Source organism: Crocuta crocuta, unplaced genomic scaffold (genome assembly GCF_008692635.1).
Source record: "Crocuta crocuta isolate KB4526 unplaced genomic scaffold, BGI_CrCroc_1.0 scaffold145, whole genome shotgun sequence".
Classification (NCBI taxonomy): Eukaryota; Metazoa; Chordata; class Mammalia; order Carnivora; family Hyaenidae; genus Crocuta; species Crocuta crocuta.
Genome location: NW_027530857.1, coordinates 3,121,487 through 3,142,243, shown reverse-complemented (window position 1 = coordinate 3,142,243; position 20,757 = coordinate 3,121,487). Strand labels below are relative to the sequence as shown.

At 39.9% G+C, this 20,757-nt stretch overlaps 1 protein-coding gene across 2 annotated transcripts in view; it reads left to right on the top strand.

The window, feature by feature from the left end:
• The window catches only part of LOC144235954 (uncharacterized), a 196,612-nt gene that overhangs the window by 127,157 nt on the left and 48,698 nt on the right, over positions 1-20,757 (top strand). For both annotated transcript variants that reach the window (XM_077769563.1, XM_077769564.1), the window contains one exon: positions 18,037-18,148. In XM_077769563.1, the coding sequence (XP_077625689.1) occupies positions 18,037-18,148 (112 nt within the window). The remainder of the gene's footprint in view (positions 1-18,036; positions 18,149-20,757) is intronic.

The window sequence follows — 20,757 nt, the reverse complement described above, 5'->3', positions numbered from 1 at the left end:
CCCACACAAAAAAAAAAAAAAAAAAAAAAAAAGGAAGAAAGAAAAGAAAAATAACCTGAGATCAAATCCAGAGACCAGAGACAGGGGGAGGGGGTGGGAAGCAGCTTCAGACTTCTGATGGACTTTGTCTCCTTTGTCACAGGTAGGAAGGAGAAACATGACAGATCCTAAACAAGGCTAATTTGTAAATTTGGTGGCAAGAGATTAGAAAAGTAGCTGTGTATTTTCTCTGTGAATTAGGAGTTGAAGAAAAAGGCATGAATGAGGGGAAGTCGGCGATGCCACAGTTGTAGGGAAGCTTGTGGGTGGAACGAAATGCCTCTGCGGAGGATCTGAGAGAGGTGTCCAGGTAAGCTGTGCTCAGCAGCCCAGGTGTGAGCCCAGAGATTTACTAGCTGGACTTCCTCAAGATTGGGTTGCAACAGTTGGTGAAAGAGAACGATGATAGGGCAAGAGAGTTGCAAGGTGCGTAAGCGGTGACAATAGAAAATCCAAGCTGCATGTGAATATTAAGAATAAGAATTAAAGACAAGGGGAATGATTGGAAGCAAACATTCCTGGGAATAGTGTTCTAGGCTCCACTCAGGGGAATCTATTCCCAGAGATTAGGGTAAGGAGAGAGCATGCTAAAAAAGAGACCAGTCACAAACAGGAACCTGTGTAAAGTGATAAAAGCTGACGGACATGGATTCGTTGCCCAGAATAGAAAGATAAAGCAGGAGATGGTTTAGCAATCCAGCATGAGGGAAAGCACCTCTGTGATGAGATATGGCCAGACCAGAGTCTAATGAAAGAGTTAATTCAGGGATCATGGTCTGTCCACTGTTCTCTCCCTCTGTTTTGGGTTGAATTGTGTCCTCCAGAAAGATGCACTGAAGCCCTAACCCCTGGTTCCTGGCAATGTGAAGCCGGGTTTGGAAATAGGATCTTTGCAGATGTACTTGAATCAAGAAGAGGTGATTTGGGCGGGCCCTATGCTACCAGGACTGATGTCTTTTTAAAAGGAGAAGAGACACAGAGAAAGACACACAGAGAGAACAGCATGTGACAATGGAGGCAGAGATTGGAGTGGTGTCTATAAGCCAAGCGATGCCAGGGCTTGCTGGCATACCAGGAGCTAAGAGAAAGGCATAGAAGAGATTCTCTCCTAGAGTCTTCAAAGAGAGCACGTCCTTGCTGACCACCATGATTACAGATTTCCAGCATCCGGAACCCTGAGAGAGAACAGATTTCTCTTGTTTAACCTGTCTGTGGTATTTTGCTACAGCAGTTCTAAGCAGTGAACACACCCTTTATGCTTATGTATGACTTAGCCTGGTTCCTGGGCATATCTCCTAACATCACAGACACCAAGGGTAGTCAGCCTGTGATTGACAGGCACTGGGGCCCAATCCTCCATTTCTCAGTAGGAATTGGACATTTCCATTCTCATCAAATGTCGTTTTTCAGCTCTCATCCAGCAATACGGTAACTCAGTGTACTGTCATTACCAAGCAAAGACGTCCAAAAGTTCAGTTCATCCAAAAGGAAGAGAACTTTAAAAAAAAAAAAAGTCAAAATGCCTTGTATGTAAAATTAGAAGCGTGAGAGTATTTTAGACTAGGGTCCATCGTAGTGCCAGCATACCTGGTGTTTACTGTATTTTTTACTTTCAGAAAGAAGCCAGTGCACTTTTTCTGGTGACAGTACGTGCCCATTTAGTGTACTAGGACTTTTTTTGTTCGCAGCAATGTTGACACACAATGATTTAATGTTCCCATCTCTACTGATTGATTTGGCACAAACAATGCATTGATGTGCCAATGAATAAGAGAGGCCTGGGTGACATATTTTCTCTCTCCCTCTCTCTCTCTCTCTTTCACACACACACATGCGTGCACGTGCGCGCGCGCGCACACACACACACACACACACACACACCGGAAAACGTAACGTTGTTTTCATATGAGCAAATATTGAGAACAGTCATTTAATCAGTGAATTAATGAAAGCCCCATGGATGTTCTTGAAACTCTAAAAGCTTGTAAGACTTTTGTTAGCCAAAGACTCGACGAAAAGTAGAGATTTTCTGTGACCTCCAGATTATGTTAGGTTTTCAGCTTTCCTCAAATTATTTAAAACTTAGAGCAGTAAACAGCTTACATAAATCAGGGAGGCAAACACAACCACCCTCAGGAGCTGGGCAGGTAATAAAAATAACTGAAGTTGGCCAGATTGTAGTCTTGGGACGTAACTTTATTTACACATTAAACACACAGCTTCATTTCCACCAAGAAATGTCTTGAAACATAAGGACCTGCTCAGTCTACCTTTCATTTGCTCATCTTCATAGAGGCTTAGCTATAAAATTATTTCACTGTTCTGTGAACTGTGAAACGAGAAACAGGGCGAGCACCAGGCTGAACGACAAGAGAGCTTAAGACCCCAGAGCCGAAAAGAACTCACTGTGGATGGTGGAGGTTCTTCATGTAAGGGGACCAGACCTGCCTCGTCTCCAACTGGTTGTACCCAAGTAAGGGTATGTGCCCACAATTACTAGGCAGCCTGGCTTTAGAAGGGATTTTATTTCAAAAATCTCCAGATTCTGAATGTTAGAAACCAATTTATTGTTTCTGTCCATTTGTGGTGGCCAAAAACAGGTTGAGATGAAGCAAAACATGTCTGAGAGCAGATTTAGCCAACAGGCTGTTCATTTACAACCTTTATTAAATGTTGTGCATGGGTTGTGTGTGTGTGTGTGTGTGTTAAAATATACATAACATAAATTCACCATTCTCACTATTTTTTCAGTGTATAATTCAGTGGCATGAAGTATATTCCGAATGTTGTGCAACTATCACCACCATCCATTTCTAGAACATTTTCATCATCCCAAGCAGAAATTATGTACTCATTAATTTGTTGTGTAGTTTTATTATCAACTTTAAAATGAGAAGAGGGTCAGGCAGAGAAGGGCAGATACCATATGTTTGCACATACAGGAGGATTAGGAGGAACTTAATGGAGGACCATGAGGGAGGAGAAGGGGAAAGATAGTTGGGAGAGGGAGGGAGGCAAATCATGAGAGACTCTTGAATGCTGAGAACAAACTGAAGGCTGATGGGCGTGGGGGAGAGGGGAAGGGGGTGATGGGCACGGAGGAGGGCACTTGTTGGGATGAGCACTGGGTGTTATATGTAAACCAACTTGACAATAAACTATTTTTAAAAAATTAAATGAGAAGAAAGTCTTAAAATGAAAATCACCCAAATAGTTACCTAATTTGTTGTTACAAAAAAAAAAAAAACCAGTTCATATTTCAATGTTAGGCCAAGTGCCTACCTTCCCAAGAACCATTCAGGAGTAAATCCTCTGGCAGCTCTAAAAGCCTCTCCAGAAATTCTGTACCTTGTCAATGCCTAGCCCCAACCCCTTGCTTCATCCTTATTTCACGTGACCCAACTCTGGACTTCATTATGCCCTTGGAAATGCTGCTTTGTGCTCAAAAACTTTCATGTGCCCTTCACCTCTGCTCTCCATGCTCTCTTCACCTCTCTGCCTCAGTGAAACCTAAAAGATGTCTAGGAACATCAATTCCCCCATCAACCTCTTAAGTGGAAACTGCTTATTCTAATCTCAGGTTTCATAGTTGGGTCAACATTCATCTACTTTCAGAATCTGAACCTGCTTCCTCTTATAAATATTCCTTCTTCTTTGAGACTCATACCATTTAGCTGAATCTTCCTCATTGCTGTTATCTGCTATCACTTCTCTCCATTCACCTGAGGTTTCAACACCTGACTTCCAGCCTTCCAGTCTCTCTTCTCTCCCGCCATCGTATTAGACAAGGTCAATGTATATTGGAGTCCAAAACGCTGAGCTGCTAGTTTACTGACTTGTCTACCTCAGCACAAATCACACATCCCATCCTCCAATAAAACTATTTTACTTTCAACTTATTCAATCCATTCCCCTGCTCTTCCACCATCCTGTGTCTTATGAAGATTCCCAAGTCACAACCCCTTGGCTTTCTCTTTGCCCGTCAGCCCCACTTGCCTTTACTTCTCTGTGTACATAGAGACTCACAGCCCTTCTCGGTGCTAATAACTCCTTTGTAAACACTGTAGGAATTGCTATGCTTCTTTGTCCCTTGTCAAACATACCAAACGCCACCCAAGATGAACACTGGAGAAAATATACAACTGAAGTGATTGATATGGATGAAAAGTCAATGTCTCTAGCCTTAACACTGCTTGGCAACCTAATTATGTATCTCTAGTAAACTCAGCTGGTTATTTTGTACTTTCCTAATCCTGAATCTTTTTGTTCTTAAAAAAGTCCATCACTGAATTCTATCAGTTTCACCCCCACAGTATATCACAAACCATTCACTGCTCTCCTTCATGGCCACCCAAACCATTGCCATCATTGTAGGCTGGGTCACCACAGGAGTCTTCTAAACATTCTCCCTGCCACCTTAGTGCCCTCCTCATGAATTATCCACAGAGCAGCCAGAGTGACGTTTTTAAAATGTTAATCTTGGGGGCACCTGGGTGGCTCAGTTGGTTGAGTGTCTGATTCTTTGATCTCATTTCAAATCGTGCTCTCACAGTTTGTGGGTTTGAGCCCCATGGCAGGCTCTGCACTAACGGTACCAGGCCTGCTTGGATTCTTGGTGTCCCTCTCTCTCTGCCTCTCTCCTACTCATGAACACACACACTCTTGCTCTCTCTCAAAAATAAATAAATAAATAAATAAATAAATAGAGAGAGAGAGAGAGAGAGAGAGAGAATAATAATTGGGGCACCTGGCTGGCTTCATTGGTGGAGCATGTAACTCTTCATCTTGGGGTTGTTAAGTTTGAGCTCCACTTTGGGTATAGAGGATTACTTAAATTTTTAAAAGTCTTTTTTTTTAATGTTGATTTATTTTGGAGAGAGAGAGAGGAGAGAGAGAGAGAGAGAGAGAGAGACAGATGTAAGGCAGGGAGGGGGGCAACAGAGAGCTGGAGATGGAGAATCAGAAGCAGGCTCCTGGCTCCAAGCTGTCAGCACAGAGCCCAACGCAGGGCTCAAACCCACGAGCTGAGATCATGACCTGAGCTTAAGTCAGATGCTTAACCAACTGAGCCACCCAGGCACCCCCAAAATTTTAAAACTCTTAATAATAAAGTTAATCAGGTCCTGCTATTCACTCATGTAAAACCAGCCCATGACTTTACACTGCATTTTGAATAAAATCTAAACTACTTCATATAACCCAGTACTGCTGTGGTCTGGGCTCTACCCACCACTCCATTTTCATCTCTGCTACTTGTTTTCTTGCTCGTTACGTGCTGGGCACACTAGCTTTATGGACGAAGCTCTCCTTTCTCCAGCCTTGGCGCAGTCTGTTGTCCCTGCAAGATGTGCTCTCGCTGCCTCTCCCATATTCCTCACCATTTATCTGGACAAATTCTTTTCATTCTTTGAGTTCCACATTTAAGGACCCAATCTCAGAGAAATCTGCTTAATCGACTCCATTTTTAAATTATGCCCCTTCTAATCCTTATAACCTGTCGATTTATTTTTCTTTACAACACCTATATAGTTACTTATTTCTCTGTGTATTTCCTTAGTTTCTGACTCTTATCAGACAGTTACTTGAGGGCAAGGAACCATATGTAATTTGGTTTTCACCATATACTGGCTCCTGACACAGTACGTATTGTATAAAGAATGTCCGAGAAATATTTGTTAAACTAATACCGAGTGAAAATTCATTCCTGATTCAGTAGGAAAGAAGGGAGAATATATAGGAAAGAGAGATAGGTGGGAGAGATATTTTACAATCATTTTGATACAATTACTTGGCACTCATTTTTCTCTCTACCAAAACAAAACAAAACCCTTGCTTTCTGTACTTCAAAAACAGCCACCTCACTGGCTTAGTCAGTGGAGTGTGTGACTCTTGATCTTGGGTTTGTGAGTTTGAGCGCCGTGTTGAATGTAAAGATTACTTAAAAAACAAAATATATTTTTTAAGAAAACCAATCATGCTATATATGGGAAAGAAGAGAATTTACTACAATAACCTCATATTACAGAAGAAGGACTTGTATTTTGTGACTTAACTGTAGGGTGGTATATTTGCTAATGGATTTTTTTTTTACATTTATTCATTTTTGAGAGAGAGATGGAATGCAAGTCGGGGAGGGACAGAGAGAGAGGGAGACAAAGAATCCAAAGCAGGCTCCAGGCTCTGAGCTATTAGCACAGAGCCCGTCGCGGGGCTGGAACCCACAAGCGGTGAGATCATGACTTGAGCCAAAGTCAGATGCTTAACCAATACCCACCCAGGTGCCCCTGCTAATTTTTTTAAGTTTATTTATTTTGAGAGAAAGCAAAAGGGTGGGGGGGGGCACAGAGAATCCCAGGCAGGCTCTGTGCGGTCAGTGTGCAGCCCAACGTGGGGCTTGAACCCACAAACCATGAAATCATGACCTGAGCCAAAACCAAGAGTTGGACGCTTAATTGACTGAGCCACCCAGGTGCCCCTTTGCTAATGGCCCGCAAGCCTAAAATCTGTGCTGTCTGACCCTTTACAGATAATATTAGCTGAATCCTGCTTTAAAGTATTGAAAAGTAGGCTCCTTTAAATATACTTTTGTCTTTTTCAGATTTTTAAAAAATCTTTAGTTTTTTGAGAGAGAGGTAGAGACAGAGCATGAGTGGGGAACAGGCAGAGAGAGAGAGAGAAAAATACAGAATCTGAAGGAAGCTGTCAGTATCATTGGGCTCTGACTCGTGAACCTCGAGATCATGGCCTGAGCTGAAGTCAGGCACTTAACTGACTGAGCCACCCATGAGCTCTCAGATTTGTTTTTTATCTTCCTATTGAGTTACACACACACACACACACACACACACACACACAAGGCAAAAACAGCACTGATCTTTAGTGTACTACTTGATAAAATTCTGTTTTTATCCCATGCAAGCATTACTTAGATAAATGTATTGAATATTTCAAGTATTCTAGAAAGTTCCCTCATGGCCATTTCCAGTCAACCCTTCCCGTCATGACAGACAACCACTTTTTAAATTTCTATTACTTACAATTACATTTGCCTGTTCCTGAGCTTCATATACAAGCACATACTCTTTTTTGCTAACTTCTTTTGCTCAACATAACATCTATTCTTGTGTTTCTGTGTAGAATTCCATCATATGAAACTTCCATAACATATTTTGAGTATATACCTGGGGATGAGTTTACTGGACATATTATAAGTAGTGACAATTTTTCATAAAAGTTTCATACCAGTTTCATACCAGTTGTACCAGTTTACATAACCATTAAACATGTGAGAATTTCAGGTGTTCCACATTTCTGGCAACACTTGATACAGTCACTATTTTAATTTTAGCCATTCTTGTGGGTCCATAGAAGTAACTAACTACCATTGTATTTTGTATTTCCCTGGTACATATATTTTCATACACTTAATGGCCATTTGCATACCCTCTTGAAATGACTGTTCAAGTGTGTTGCCCATTTTTTAAATGGGAAAAAACACATATCCTTCATTGTCTGATGCCAGTATATGTCTGATGTCTTCTACCAGTATTTGGCTTCTTTTATGTTTAGTGTTTTTGTGTCCTATGTTAAAAATCTTTGCCTACTCCAAGATCATGAAGATATCCTCCTATATTTTCTTTGCATAGTTACAACTGTGATATATAAGCTATATTTTTGTATATGGTGTGAAGTAGAGGTCAAGCTTCATTTCTTTCCCACGTGGATATACAATTATCTTGGCATCATTTTTGGTGCCAAACAAACCCACTTTCCTTTTCCCCACAGAATTGCAAGTGGTGTCTTTGTTAGGAATCAGGTAATTGCATAGGTGTGAGGTATAGGTATATTTCTATATATAAGTTGTATATATATAATTGTAGAGGTATATTTCTGACCCTCTTTTCTGTTCATTTGGTCTATAATTGGTCTACTTTTACACCAATACCACACTGTGTTAATGAACAGTAGTGTAACTGAATCTCCACCGTTGTTTTTATTCTTCCAGATTTAATTTAAGAATATCCTCCACTTTCCAAAAGTTCACAGTAGACCACTTTGCTTTTATAAAAGACTTGCATTAATACCTGTTTTTGCTAACTGGAAGAAATCCAAAGAGGATTCTTAATNCTATTAATGTAGATCTTTCTGCAAAAGTGAAGTAGCCAACGTAAACTTTCAGAAAATGGGGATGCTTGTACCTACATGAAATTTAGAATCAGTTTGGCTATCTCTACAAAACAAACAAAAGCAGAATTTTGTTTGAGATTGCATTTCATCTAGAGATCAGCTTTCGAAGAACCAATGTTGTTACAATATTCAGTTTTCCAGTCCAGAAACAGGATATAGCTCTGAGTTTAGGTCTTTTGAATTTCTCAGAAAAGCTCCATAGTTTTCAGGATAAAGGCTTTTCACTTCTTTCGTTACATATATTCCTAAGTATTGTAAGATTTTTAATATTTTTATAAATGGTGTGTCATTTGCATTTTGTTTTGTTTGTTGTTAGTACATGGAAATACAACTGAGTTTTGCATCTTTGACTATATTGTACTCACCTGTTAATTTAATTTAATTTTAAACTTTATTCCTTTTGAGAGAGTGAGAGAGACATTATAAGGAGGGATGGGGCCAGAGAGGGAGGGAGAGAGAGAATCCCAAGCAGGCCCCACATGTTTTTAGCACAGAGCCCAACACCGGCCTTGATCTCACAACCCATGAGATCATAACCTGAGCTGAAATCAAGAGCCAGACTCTTGGGGTGCCTGGGTGGCTCAGTCAGTTAAACGGCCGACTTCACCTCAGGTCATGTCAGCTCAGGTCGTCTTGTGGTCTGTGGGTTCGAGCCCCACTTCAGGCTCTGTGCTGGCAGCTCAGAGCCAGGAGCCTGCTTCCAATTCTGTGTTTCCTTCTCTCTGCCCCACCCCTGCTTGCTCTCTGTCCCTCTCTGTCTCAAAAATAATAAACATTAAAAAAAATTTTTTTTAAGTCAGACGCTTAACTGACTAAACCACCGAGGCACCCCTCACCTGTTAATTTTAATAGTTTATAGAGTATTTGGATTTTCTGTATACAAAATCATGTCATCTCTGAATAAAGCAGATTTATTTCTTTGTTTTTCCTGATCTCTATATATTTTATTACTTCCCCTTGTCTTATTATTTTAGCTAGAACCTCCAATACAGTGACTGAATGAAAGTGATGAAAATAGACATCCTTGTACTATTTCCCACTATGGGCAGAAAATGTTCCAAATTCTATAATTTTAGGGTTATGAGATTGAGAAAGTTCTCTTTTATCCCTAGTTTGCTAAGAGTTTTTATCCTAACTGGATACTGTGTTTTGTCAAATGCTTTTTATTTTTAATATTTCTATCTATTAGGATTACTACATAGTTTTTATCCCTTATTCTGTTAATGTAGTATATTATATTGATTTATTTTTAAGTGCTAAACCAACCTTGCATTCCTGGACTAAACCCTACCCAATCATGATGTATTAGCCTATTTATATATTGCTAGATTTGATTTGTTAATATTTTCAAAATAATTTTTAGATCTACTAAGTAGTAGAAATATTAGACTGTCATTGTCTCTTCTTGTAATATCCTTGCCAGGTTTTGGTATTGATTTTATGTAGACTCATAAAATCAATTGTGATGCATCTCCTCTCTCTTTAATCTTTAAAATTTTTCTTGTAAAATAAGTGTTATTTCTTCCTTAGATTTTTGGAAAATTCACCAGTGGACTGATGTGAGCTTGGCATTTTCTTGGTGGGAAGGTTTTTACGTTATAGACACAATTTCTTTAATAGGTGTAGAACTATTCAGATTTCTTTTTGTATCAGTATTTGTAAGTTGTGGTTTTTAGGTACTTTTCCTGTTTCCTTTATGCTGTTAATTGATTGGTATACCACTATTGATTATATTTTCTCATTATCTTTTTAATATCTATAATTTCTATGGATGTACCACGTTAATGTATGATATTGATAATTTGTGTTTTCATTTTTCTCTCTTGATCACTCTTGCTAGGAGTGTTAATCTCTTCCAAGAACCAACTTGTCATTTTTCTCTGTGGTGCATTTGCTTTCCATTTCATTGATTTCTGGTCTTATATTTAAAATTTTTCTTCTACTTTCTTTGGGTTTAGTTTGTTATTTCTAGTTTCTTCAGTTGGAATCAAAGAGGTCTTTAATTTTCCTTTGTAACATATGCATTTAGAGTTATAACCTTTCCTGTGAATACATATGTTTTGATATCTCCCATTGTCATTTTAAATTTGTTCAAATGATTTCTCATTTCTAACGTGAATACTCCTTTGGCGTGTGGGTTATTTAAAAGTATATTGTCCAGGGGCACCTGGCTGGCTCAGTTGGTAGAGTGTGTGACTCTTGATCTCAGAGTGGTGATTTCAAGCCCCATGTTGGGCATAGATCTTACTTAAAAACAGTTAAAATTATATTGCCTAATTTTGAGACATATTGGGATATTCTGACTATATTTCTATTGTTGACTTTTAGTTTAATACTGCTGTGATCTGAGGTATATTCTGTGAAATACCAATCTTGAAATTTACTAAAAATTGATTTATTAAACACAACACAATTAAGACAGTTGTGGGGTACACTGTCTTATTCATGTTAATTAGGTCCAGTTAGTACACAGTGTTGTTTAAAATTTTCATGTCCTTACTGGTGTTTAATTGTTCTGATTTATCAGTTACTCACAGGTGTCAAGTCTCTAACTTTGATTTTGAATTTGTTTTTAGTTCTGTCATTTTGTGTTTATTTTATACATTTTCTTTTATTTTTAAAAAGCATATACATTCTTTAAGTTTATTTATTTATTTTGAGAGAGAGTGCCAGCAGGGGAAGAGCAGAGAGAGGTGGGGACAGAGGATCTAAAGCAGGCTCTGTGATGACCCCAGAGAGCCTGACGCAGAGCTGGAACTCACAAACCATGACATCATGACCTGAGCCAAAGTTGGCCACTTAACTCACTGAGCCACCCAGGCGTTCCTGTTTTATACATTTTAAAGCTGATTTGCTCAATCAGAAGAGCTTGCATTTCTTGATCTTGGGGTTGTGAGTTCAAATCCCTTGTTGGGTGTTGACATTAATAAAAAAAGTAAACTTTAAAAAACAATAAAGCTATGTTCTGTGTGTATACAAATCACCTCTTTTATTATATTCCTATTGACCTGATCCATTTATTATTATGAAATGACTCTGTCTTTAGGAACATTTCTACTTTAAAGTCTCTTTCACATTCATACGGACACACCAGCTTCCTTGTGGTTAGCATTTATAGCTAATAGTTCATCTATTGACCTTTAATTTGTCTGTATTCTTCTATTTAAAATGTATCTTTTGTAAACAGCGTATAGCCATGTCTTCTTAAAAGCCAATTTGGCAATTTTGGACTTTTAATAGGAGCGATTGGTCCATTCATATTTAATGTCATTACTACTTTGGTTTGCTTGGAACTCTGTGATCTTGCTATTTGTTTTTTGTCTGTCTGTGCTTTCTTCCTTGCTTCTCTGCCTTACTTCTGAATCAAATACTCTGTAATATTCTATTTTATATCCTCTGTTAGCTTTTAATTTTATCTCTTTGTCTTGTTCTTCTAGTGGTTTAGTCGCTACACTAAAATTTTGCATATGTATCCTTGACTTATCATAGTCTCCTTCTCCAAAAGTGCAAGATATTTACAGCATTTCAACACCAGACACAGCCCTCCCACTCTGCACTATTGTTGCCATATATTTTACTTCTATGTATAAACCGTGTAAGACAGAAGTACCATGATTGCTTTAAATAGTTACTATTCTTATATGTTTGCCCTTTCTTATGTTTCCATTCCACCCATACTTCTGTGCTTGTAATTTCGGATTATTTTCCTTTAGCCCAAAGAACTTTACATCTTTCTTACAGTATGTGTCTGCTAGAAACAAAATCTCCTAGCTTTTGTTTACCTATTTTTCTTTTAAAAATGTTTTAGTGTTGGGGCGCCTGGGTGGCTTAGTCGGTTAAACTTTAGCTTAGGTCATGATCTCGCGGTTCATGGGTTCGAGCCCCGCGTCAGGCTCTGTGCTGACTGCCAGCTGGGAGCCTGGAGCCTATTTCAGAGTCTGTATCTCCCTCTCTCTCTGACCCTCCCCTGCTCACGCTATCTCTCTCTTTCTCTCTCCTAGAAATAAATAAAACATTAAAAAAAATTTTTTTTTTAATGTTTTAATGTTTATTTTTGAGAGAGAGAGACAGAGACAGAGCATAAGCAGGCAAAGGGCAGAGAGAAAGGGAGACACAGAATCCAAAGAAGGCTTCAGGCACTGAGCTGTCAGCACAGATCCTGATGCAGGGCTTGAACTCATGAACTACAAGATCATGACCTAAGCAAAAGTCGGATGCTTAACCAACTGAGCCACCCAGGTGCCCCAACCTATTTTTTTTTAACTATTTTTTTATTGAGCTATAATTTAGACTTATAACATTATATTGGTTTCAGGTGTACCAAATAATGATTCAATATTTGTATACATTGCAGAACGAATACCACAATAAGTCTAGCTAACATCCATCACCACACATAGTCACAAGTATTTTTTCGTTTTTCTTAAAAATTTTTTTCATATCTATTTACTTATTTTGAGAGAAATGCACAGGTGAGCAGGGGAAGGACAGGGAGAGTGGGAGAGAGTAAGAATCCCAAGCAGGCTCTGTGCTGTCAATGCAGAGCCCGATATGGGGCTTGATCCCAGAAACTAAGAGATCATGACCTGAGCCAAAGTCAAGAGTCAGACACTTAACCAACTGAGCCACCCAGGTGGCTTTTTTTTCTTCTTTTATTTTTTCGTATTGAAGATTTTTAAGATCCACTCTCTTAGCAACCTTCCAGTATGCAATACAGTGTTATTAATAACACTCACCATGCTGTATATTATATCTCCATCACATAATTTATTTTATAACTGGAAATTTGTACCTTCTGAGCCCTTTCACCCATTTTGCCCACTCCCCACCCCACCTTCCTCTGCCTGTCACCCATAAGGTTGCTTTTGTTTGTTGTCTTTGTTTTTAGAATCCACATATAAGTAAAATCATATGGTATCTGTCTTTCTCTGTATGACTTATTTCACTTAGCATAATGCCCTCAAGGTCCATCTCTGTTGTCACAAATAGCAAAATTTCATTCATTTTTATGGCTGAATAGTATTCTGTTGTATATATGTACACACCACATCTTTATCCATTCATCTATTGATGGACACTTAGCTTGTGTCCATATCTTGGCTATTGTTGACTATGCTGCAGTGAACATGGTGGAGCATATATTTTTTTTCTAATTAGTGTTTTTGTTTTCTTCCAATAAATACCCAAAAACGGAATTGCTGGAACATATGTTAGCTCTATTTTTTCACTTTTTGAGGAAACTCTGTACTGTCTTCCATAGTAGCTGTGCCAATTTATATTCCCACTAGCAGTGCCCAAGGGTTTCTTTGTCTCCATATCCTCACCAGCACTTGTTATTTCTTCTTTTCTTTTTGATAATAGTCACCTTAACAGGTGTGAGGTGATACTCCATTGTGTCTTCGATTTGTATTTCCCTGGTGATTACTGATGTTAAGCATTTTTTCTGAACTTTTTTTTAAATTCTGAAATTAGTTAACATACAGTGTAGTCTTGGCTTTAAGAGTAGAACCCAGTGAGTGATTCATCACTTACATATAACAACACCCAGTGCTCATCTCAACAAGTGCCCTCCTTAATACCCATCACCCATTTTCCCCATCCCCATCAACCCTCAGCTTATTCTCTGTATTTAATAGTCTCTTATGATTTGCCCCTCTCTGTTTTTATCTTTTTTTTTTTTACAAATAGTTTATTGTCAAATTGGTTTCCATATAACACCCAGTGCTCATTCCCACAAGTGCCCTCCTCCATGCCCATCCCCCCTTCCCCTCCCCTCAACCCCATCTGCCCTCAGTTTGTTCTCGGCATTCAAGAGTCTCTCATGGTTTGCCTCCCTCCCTCTCCCCCACTATTTTTCCCCTTCTTCTCCCCCACGGTCCTCTGTTAAGTTCCTTCTAATCCTCCTATACGTGGAAACATATGGTATCTGTTCTTCTCTCCCTGATTTATTTCGCTCAGCATAACACCCTCAAGGTCCATCCACGTTGCTACACGTGGCCAGGTTTCATTCTTTCTCATTGCCATGTAGTATTCCATGGTATAGATAAACCACATCTTCTTGATCCATTCGTCTGTTGATGGACACTTAGGCTCTTTCCATGTTTTAGCTATTGGGGAGAGTGCTGCTATGAACATTGGGGTCCATGTGCCCCTATGCATCAGCACTCCTGTATCCCTTGGGTCAATTCCTAGCAGTGCTATTGCTGGGTCATAGCGGAGTTCTATTGCTAATTTTTTGAGGAACCTCCATACTGTTTCCCAGAGGGGCTGCACCAGTTTACATTCCCACCAACAGTTTAGGAGGGGAGGTACCCCTCTTCTTACATGACTTTAATAACACAGTGCTACACACCATTTGTCTTAATCCTTTATATCTCTTGAGCTCTTTTATTCTTTCCATTTCTTTTTTTTTTTTTTTTTTGTACTTACATTTGTGTATTTCCTACTGACCTGTCTTTGGGTTAACTAATCCTGTCTTTTTCTTTTTCTGGTCTTATGTGAAACATATTTAATGAGTTCTTAACTTGAGAGTTTATATTTCTAGAATTATTACTTGTTTCAAAGATTCCAATTCTCTGTTTAAATACTTTTTTCAAGGGTACCTGGGTGGTTCAGTTGGTTAAGCATCCAGCGCTTGATTTCAGCACAGGTGATGATATCATAGTGATGGGATTGACCTCCATGTCGGGGCTCCACACTGGCGTGGAACGTGCTTAAGCCTCTCTCTCTTCCTCTCCCTCTGCCCTTTGCCCACTCATGTGCACTCCCCCCTCAAATAAAAAATAAATAAAAAATAAATAAATAAATAAATACTTTATCTTTTCATCTACCTTTTCTATATTTTCTTCTATTAAAAATATTTATGAAAAAGTCCATGTCTTCTGATTCTAACATCTGCACCAATTGTTGGTCTGCTTCCATTGCCTACTTTTCCTCTTGATCAATCACATTTTTTTTTTGCATATCTCATACTTTGGTAGTGTATAGTTAACACTATATATAAAAAACCTATAGGGAGGGCACTGGGTGGCTCATTTGTTTAAGCCACTGACTCTTGGTCTTACCTCAGGTCATGATCTCATGGTTCATGAGCTCGAGCCCTGCATTGGGTTCTGTGCTACAGTGTGGAGCCTGCTCAGGATTCCCTCTCCATCCCCTCTCTCTGCACCTCCCCTGATTGCACATGCGTTCTCTCTTTCTCAAAATAAATAAATAAAATAAAATAAAAACTATAGAGATTTTTTTCATGTTTATTTGGGGAGAGAGAGAGAATACGTGGGGGAGATGCAGAGAGCGAGGGGGATAGAGGATCCAAAGGGGGGGTCTGTCCGACATGAGAGAGCTCAATGCAGGGCTCGAACTTATAAACTATGAGATCATGACCTCAGCCAAAGTCAGATGCTCAACCCACTGAGCCCCTTGGGTGCCTCCAAAAACTATAGAGATTTAAACTGTTGGTCTTTCTCCCTCAGAAAAGTTTTGTGGTTTTGCCTGTTAAGCAGACAAGGTGAGGGCATGATCATCTCAACTAAGAATGTTAGTCTGAGATTGGCTCACACATCGAGTTAGACTCCATCCATCTGTGGTTTAAAATGTGTTGAGGGCCAGGCCTTCTTGTGTTTCTTGCAGACTCTCCCCTCCAGTGGAACTTTGTGTCCTAAGTGCCAGGAGACTGTGGGAAATTTTATATTGTATTTCTTGCCCAGTCCCTTCCTCGAGCATGGCCTTCCTACAGTTTTGATGGAGACTAGTGGGTCTCTGTCTCTGTCTGCTCCACCCTTCACGTTCCAGCCTTCAGAGATTTGGTGCTTTGCTCTCAGCTTCCCACATCATCCAGGTTCAATATCTAACAAATATTTTTAAATCTTTTTTTAAAAAATTTTTAAACATTTATTTATTTTTGAGAGAGACAGAGTACACGTTGGGGAGGGGCAGAGAGAGGGGGACACAGAATCCGAAGCAGGCGCCAGGCTCTGAGCTGTCAGCACAGAACCCAACACAGGCCTCGAACCCATGAACCGTGTGATCATGACCTGAGCTGATGTTGGACACTCAAGCAGCTGAGCCACCCAGATGACTCTCCTGTAAAATATTTACAATATTTGCAAATATTTTAAAAGGGAGATTGCTAGATACAGAGATTCTGATATACACAGATAGAGAAACATCTTTTGCATGCCCCTTCCTCTAGCATGACTTGGCCGCAGCTGATTTCTCTCTGTCTTTGTGACTCAACCTCTTATACTGCCCTGGTGCTCAGCGAACATCCTATGAGAGAAAATGCCGTTGGATGATCCTGTGGATTATAATTTGCCCATGCCAACCATCATGGATATAAAAAATTGTGTCTTTCCCCTTTTACTTTCCTATGACAACCCTCGTCCACACTCAGCAAATGTTCCCAGGCAAGAAAGGGCCCAGCAGGTCAGCGGCTTCTCTAAAATTTATTCCTGTGGTGCCTGGACGGCTCAGTAGGTTGAGCATCTGACTCTCAATTTGGGATCGGTCATGATCCCAGGGTTGTGGTATTGAGCCCCACGTTGGGTTCTGTGCTGAGTGTGGAGCCTGCTTAAGATTCTCTTTTTCTCTTTCCCTCTCCCCTACTGTGTCCTCTCTCTCCAGAAAAAAAAAAAGAAAAGAAAAAAAGAAAGAAAAAGAAGAAAGAAAGAAAGGAAAATTATTTCTTCTAGTCTTACAGGCCTCTGTAGCTCCCCAGTATCTTTAAAAATATGATTTTTCTCAGGCTCTGTGCTGACAGCTCAGAGCCTGGAGCCTGCTTTGGATTCGATGTCTTCCTCTCTCTCTCTGCCCTCCCCTGATGGCGCTCTCTCTTAAATAAATAAATGAGTAAATAAACATTTAAAAAAAAATTTTTTAAGTATATGATTTCTCTATGAGGAGCCTGGGTAGCTCAGCTGGTTGAGCCTCTAACCTCGGCACAGGTCGTGATCTCGCAGTTGATGAGTTTGAGCCCTGCATCAGGCTTGCTGCTGTCAGCACAAAACCTGCTTCAGATCCTCTTTCCCCCTCTCTCTCTGCCGCTCCCCTGCTGGGGTTCCCTCTCTCAAACATAAACGTTAAAAAATATGATTTCTTGCTGATGCATAGGCGCACATGTACCCCAATGTTCATAGCAGCACTCTCAGCAATAGCTAACATACNAAACCAACCTGACAATAAACTATTTGTAAAAATAAATAAATAAATATATATATGATTTCTGTAATCTCTCCTTTTCTACTTGTGATAGCTTTCTGCTACTACCATATCATATTCAGAAGAATAAATGTTCTTGTCTCTAATGATTTTTTAAAATCTTAATGTGGTTTTTAATTTTTTTTATTTTTATAAAGTTTATTTATTTTGAGGGAGAGAGCAGGGGAGGGGAAGAGAGAAAGGGAGAGAGAGAATCTGAAGCAGGCTCCATGCTCTCCATGCAGAGCCTGACACAGGTCTTGATCCAGTGAACAGTGAGACCATGACCTGAGCCAGAATCAAGAGTCAGAATGCTTAACTAACTGAGCCACGCAGGTGTCCCTTAATGTGGTTTTCCAAAGAAACAAACAAACAAACCAAAAAACAAACAAACAAACAAAAAAACAACAAAGGAAAATATCTTAAAATATTTGTCCAGGTAAAAAAATTTCCTGACATAGAATAATGTTGATTTTTACATGTGACTGAAAGGAAAACAGAATTTACTTCAAATAAATTTACTTTATAGAAAATGTAGATGAGATACATCAGTTCCATAAGTACTGTGGAACAGATTTCTAATATTCACCCATTCCCATTTTTCCTCTATTCCAGGGCACAGAGGAGAGCCTTATTTCCAAGCCTTCAGACTGGGCCATGTGCCTAGTTCAGTCCAATGGGCTTTGCGCACAAATGAGGGGTTACTTCCAGGAAGAGCCACTTAAGGGTGAGTGAGCATTTTCTCCCCTTCCTTTCATAGAAACTAAGGAGACTGCATGTTTAGATATGGAGACACTCAGCCTGGTTCTCTAAGCCACTGCTGGGAAAAGGCAACCACTTTGGAGAGTGGACTTTGCATTAGTAAGAAGTAATTTTAATGTGTTGAGTCATTGAGTTTTCTGGACATACCTACATCTCAGCGTAGTCTATCCTACTAAGCTAAATATAGTAAGGAATACCTAAACTAACACAAAGTCATAGCCTTTCTGATTATTAGTTTTCTGAAAATCCTGAAATTCTGATAATCTAGAAAAAATATTTGTTGGACTACTAGATATGATAGGCAATGGTTACCATGATAAACTAGTTTTAAAGGATGGTTAGTGGAGGAGGCTTGGTGGCTCAGTAAGTTAAGCACCTGACTCTTGGTTTTGGCTTAGGTCACAATCTCGTGGTTCATGAGATCAAGTCCCACATCAGGCTCTGCGCTACAGACAGCGAGTAGCCTGCTTGGGATTCTCTCTTTCCATCTCTCTCTGCCCCTTCCCAGCTTACGTGCACACTGACTCTCTCTCTCTCCCTTCCTCTGCCCCTCCCTTCCTCTGCCCCTCCCTCCCTCTCCCAATCAATAAACACTTTTTATAAGGATGGTTAATGAAGAATATCCTTTAATTATATGGTAGAAGCTTCCTTAGGATTTTTTTTTTCATTTTACCCTTGCGGCATATACATGAAAAGGAAAACCATATCTATTCTGAGCTATGCCATATCATACCTTAAAGTAATTTTAGTGATGCAGTCTAGCATATTAACATAAGGGACTTTCCAGTCTTAAGAAATTAAAGCTAGATGTTTAAAGAGGGAAGCAAATTTTAACCTTAAATCTTCCTTTTCTCATCTATCACATCCTACCCTCTAGCTAAAATCACTACTTTCAAAGCTCCCCTTCTCAGAGTGATCTTCTCTTCCCCTCTCCCACCCATGTTAAACCCTACCTGAACCTACTAGAAAAGTTATTATAAAGAAATGCACTATAAGCTAATGTTGCTTCGAAGTGCCTCAATACAATTTTTCTGGGGTAATCTACATTCTAATTTGAAAAATATATATTATAATCTAAAGGGATAAATCCTATTTATGAAAGTATTACTATCACTTATTGGTTGGAAGGGTAAGATATCAGAAGGGAAGGTTGAAAATCTCCATTTTCCATCAAAATACCTTTTTCCGGTGGCTACGTATTCAGTCTGTCCATAAAGGTCATCCTCGAGTAAGGACATCTCTCTTAGGCAGAGCTGTTGGTAAGCGTCCGTGATGGTTAATTCTACATGTCAACCCGACTGGGCCCCAAGGCACCCAGACAATTGATCAAACAGTTCTGGGTATTTCTGTGGAGGTGTTTGGGATGAGTTTAATATTTAAACTGATAAAGTGAATAAAGTAGATCACCTTCCCCAATGTGGATGGGCCTCATCCAATCAACTGAAAGCCTGAATAGAACAAAAAGGCTGACTCTCTCCCCAAGTAAGCAAGAATTTCCCCTGCCTGACTGCCTACGAGCTAGGACACTGGTTTTTCCCCTGCCTTAGGATTCCAACTAAAACGTCGGCTCTTCCTTGGTCTTGGGGGCCCTGGCCTTTGAAACCAGAGCCACGCTATCAGCTCTCCTTGTCTCCAGTTAGCTGCCTGCAAATCCCGGAACTTGCCAGGCTCCATAATGGACCTTCATATGTCGATGTATCCATGTAGATGTAGATCTAGATCTTCCATTGGTTCTGTTTGTCTGGAGATCCCTAATGCACTAGCCCATGGCATTAGAATTACACCCTGCGTGTGAACACCATACCTTTCCAGGGTCTGCAATTTTGATGCTTATACCACCCCCCAATAACTGACCGAGAGAAATGTACAAGCAGAAGACAAAGCAAAAGAGCCAAGATAAGCAGAAGAAGCAAGCTAGTGAGGGCTTAATATGGTTGGTTGGTTTACTGACCAAAAGTAAATAAATGTTGAGGCGATAGCAAAATATGAAGACAGATGAGACCAGGAAGAAAAAAAAGAAAGAAGTGTAAAGAGAAGAGTTAGCCAGGGAAGGCCATGGACAGCAGGAACGACAGAGATGAAAAATAATAGTGCTGGTGAGCAGCAAGGCTCCTCAGGGGACAGCGAATTTCAGGAATTATCTGGGAAAAGGCAAAGAAACACAATTTGCAACTAGATTAGAAAAGATATCTACAGTTAGTGAGGTCTAACTAACCCCTATATCCACCGGAGGCATTCATGAGTATATGGATAAATTCATAACGAAGACCTGAAGTCATTAAAAAAGATAACTATAGGGGCGCCTGGCTGGCTCAGTCGGAAGGGCATGCAACTCTTGATCTCAGAGTTCGTGAGTTCAAGCCCCCTGTTGGGTGTAGAGATTACTAAAATAAATAAATCAACTTCAAAATGGGTACAAGAGGGGCACCTGGGTGGCTCAGTTGGTTAAGTGTCCAAATCTTGGTTTCAGCTCAGATCCTAATCTCACGGTTCGTGAGTGCAAGGCGTGAGTCAGGCTCTGTGCTGAGAGCCCAGGGCCTGATTGGGATTCTCTCCCTGCCCCCCCCCCCCCCC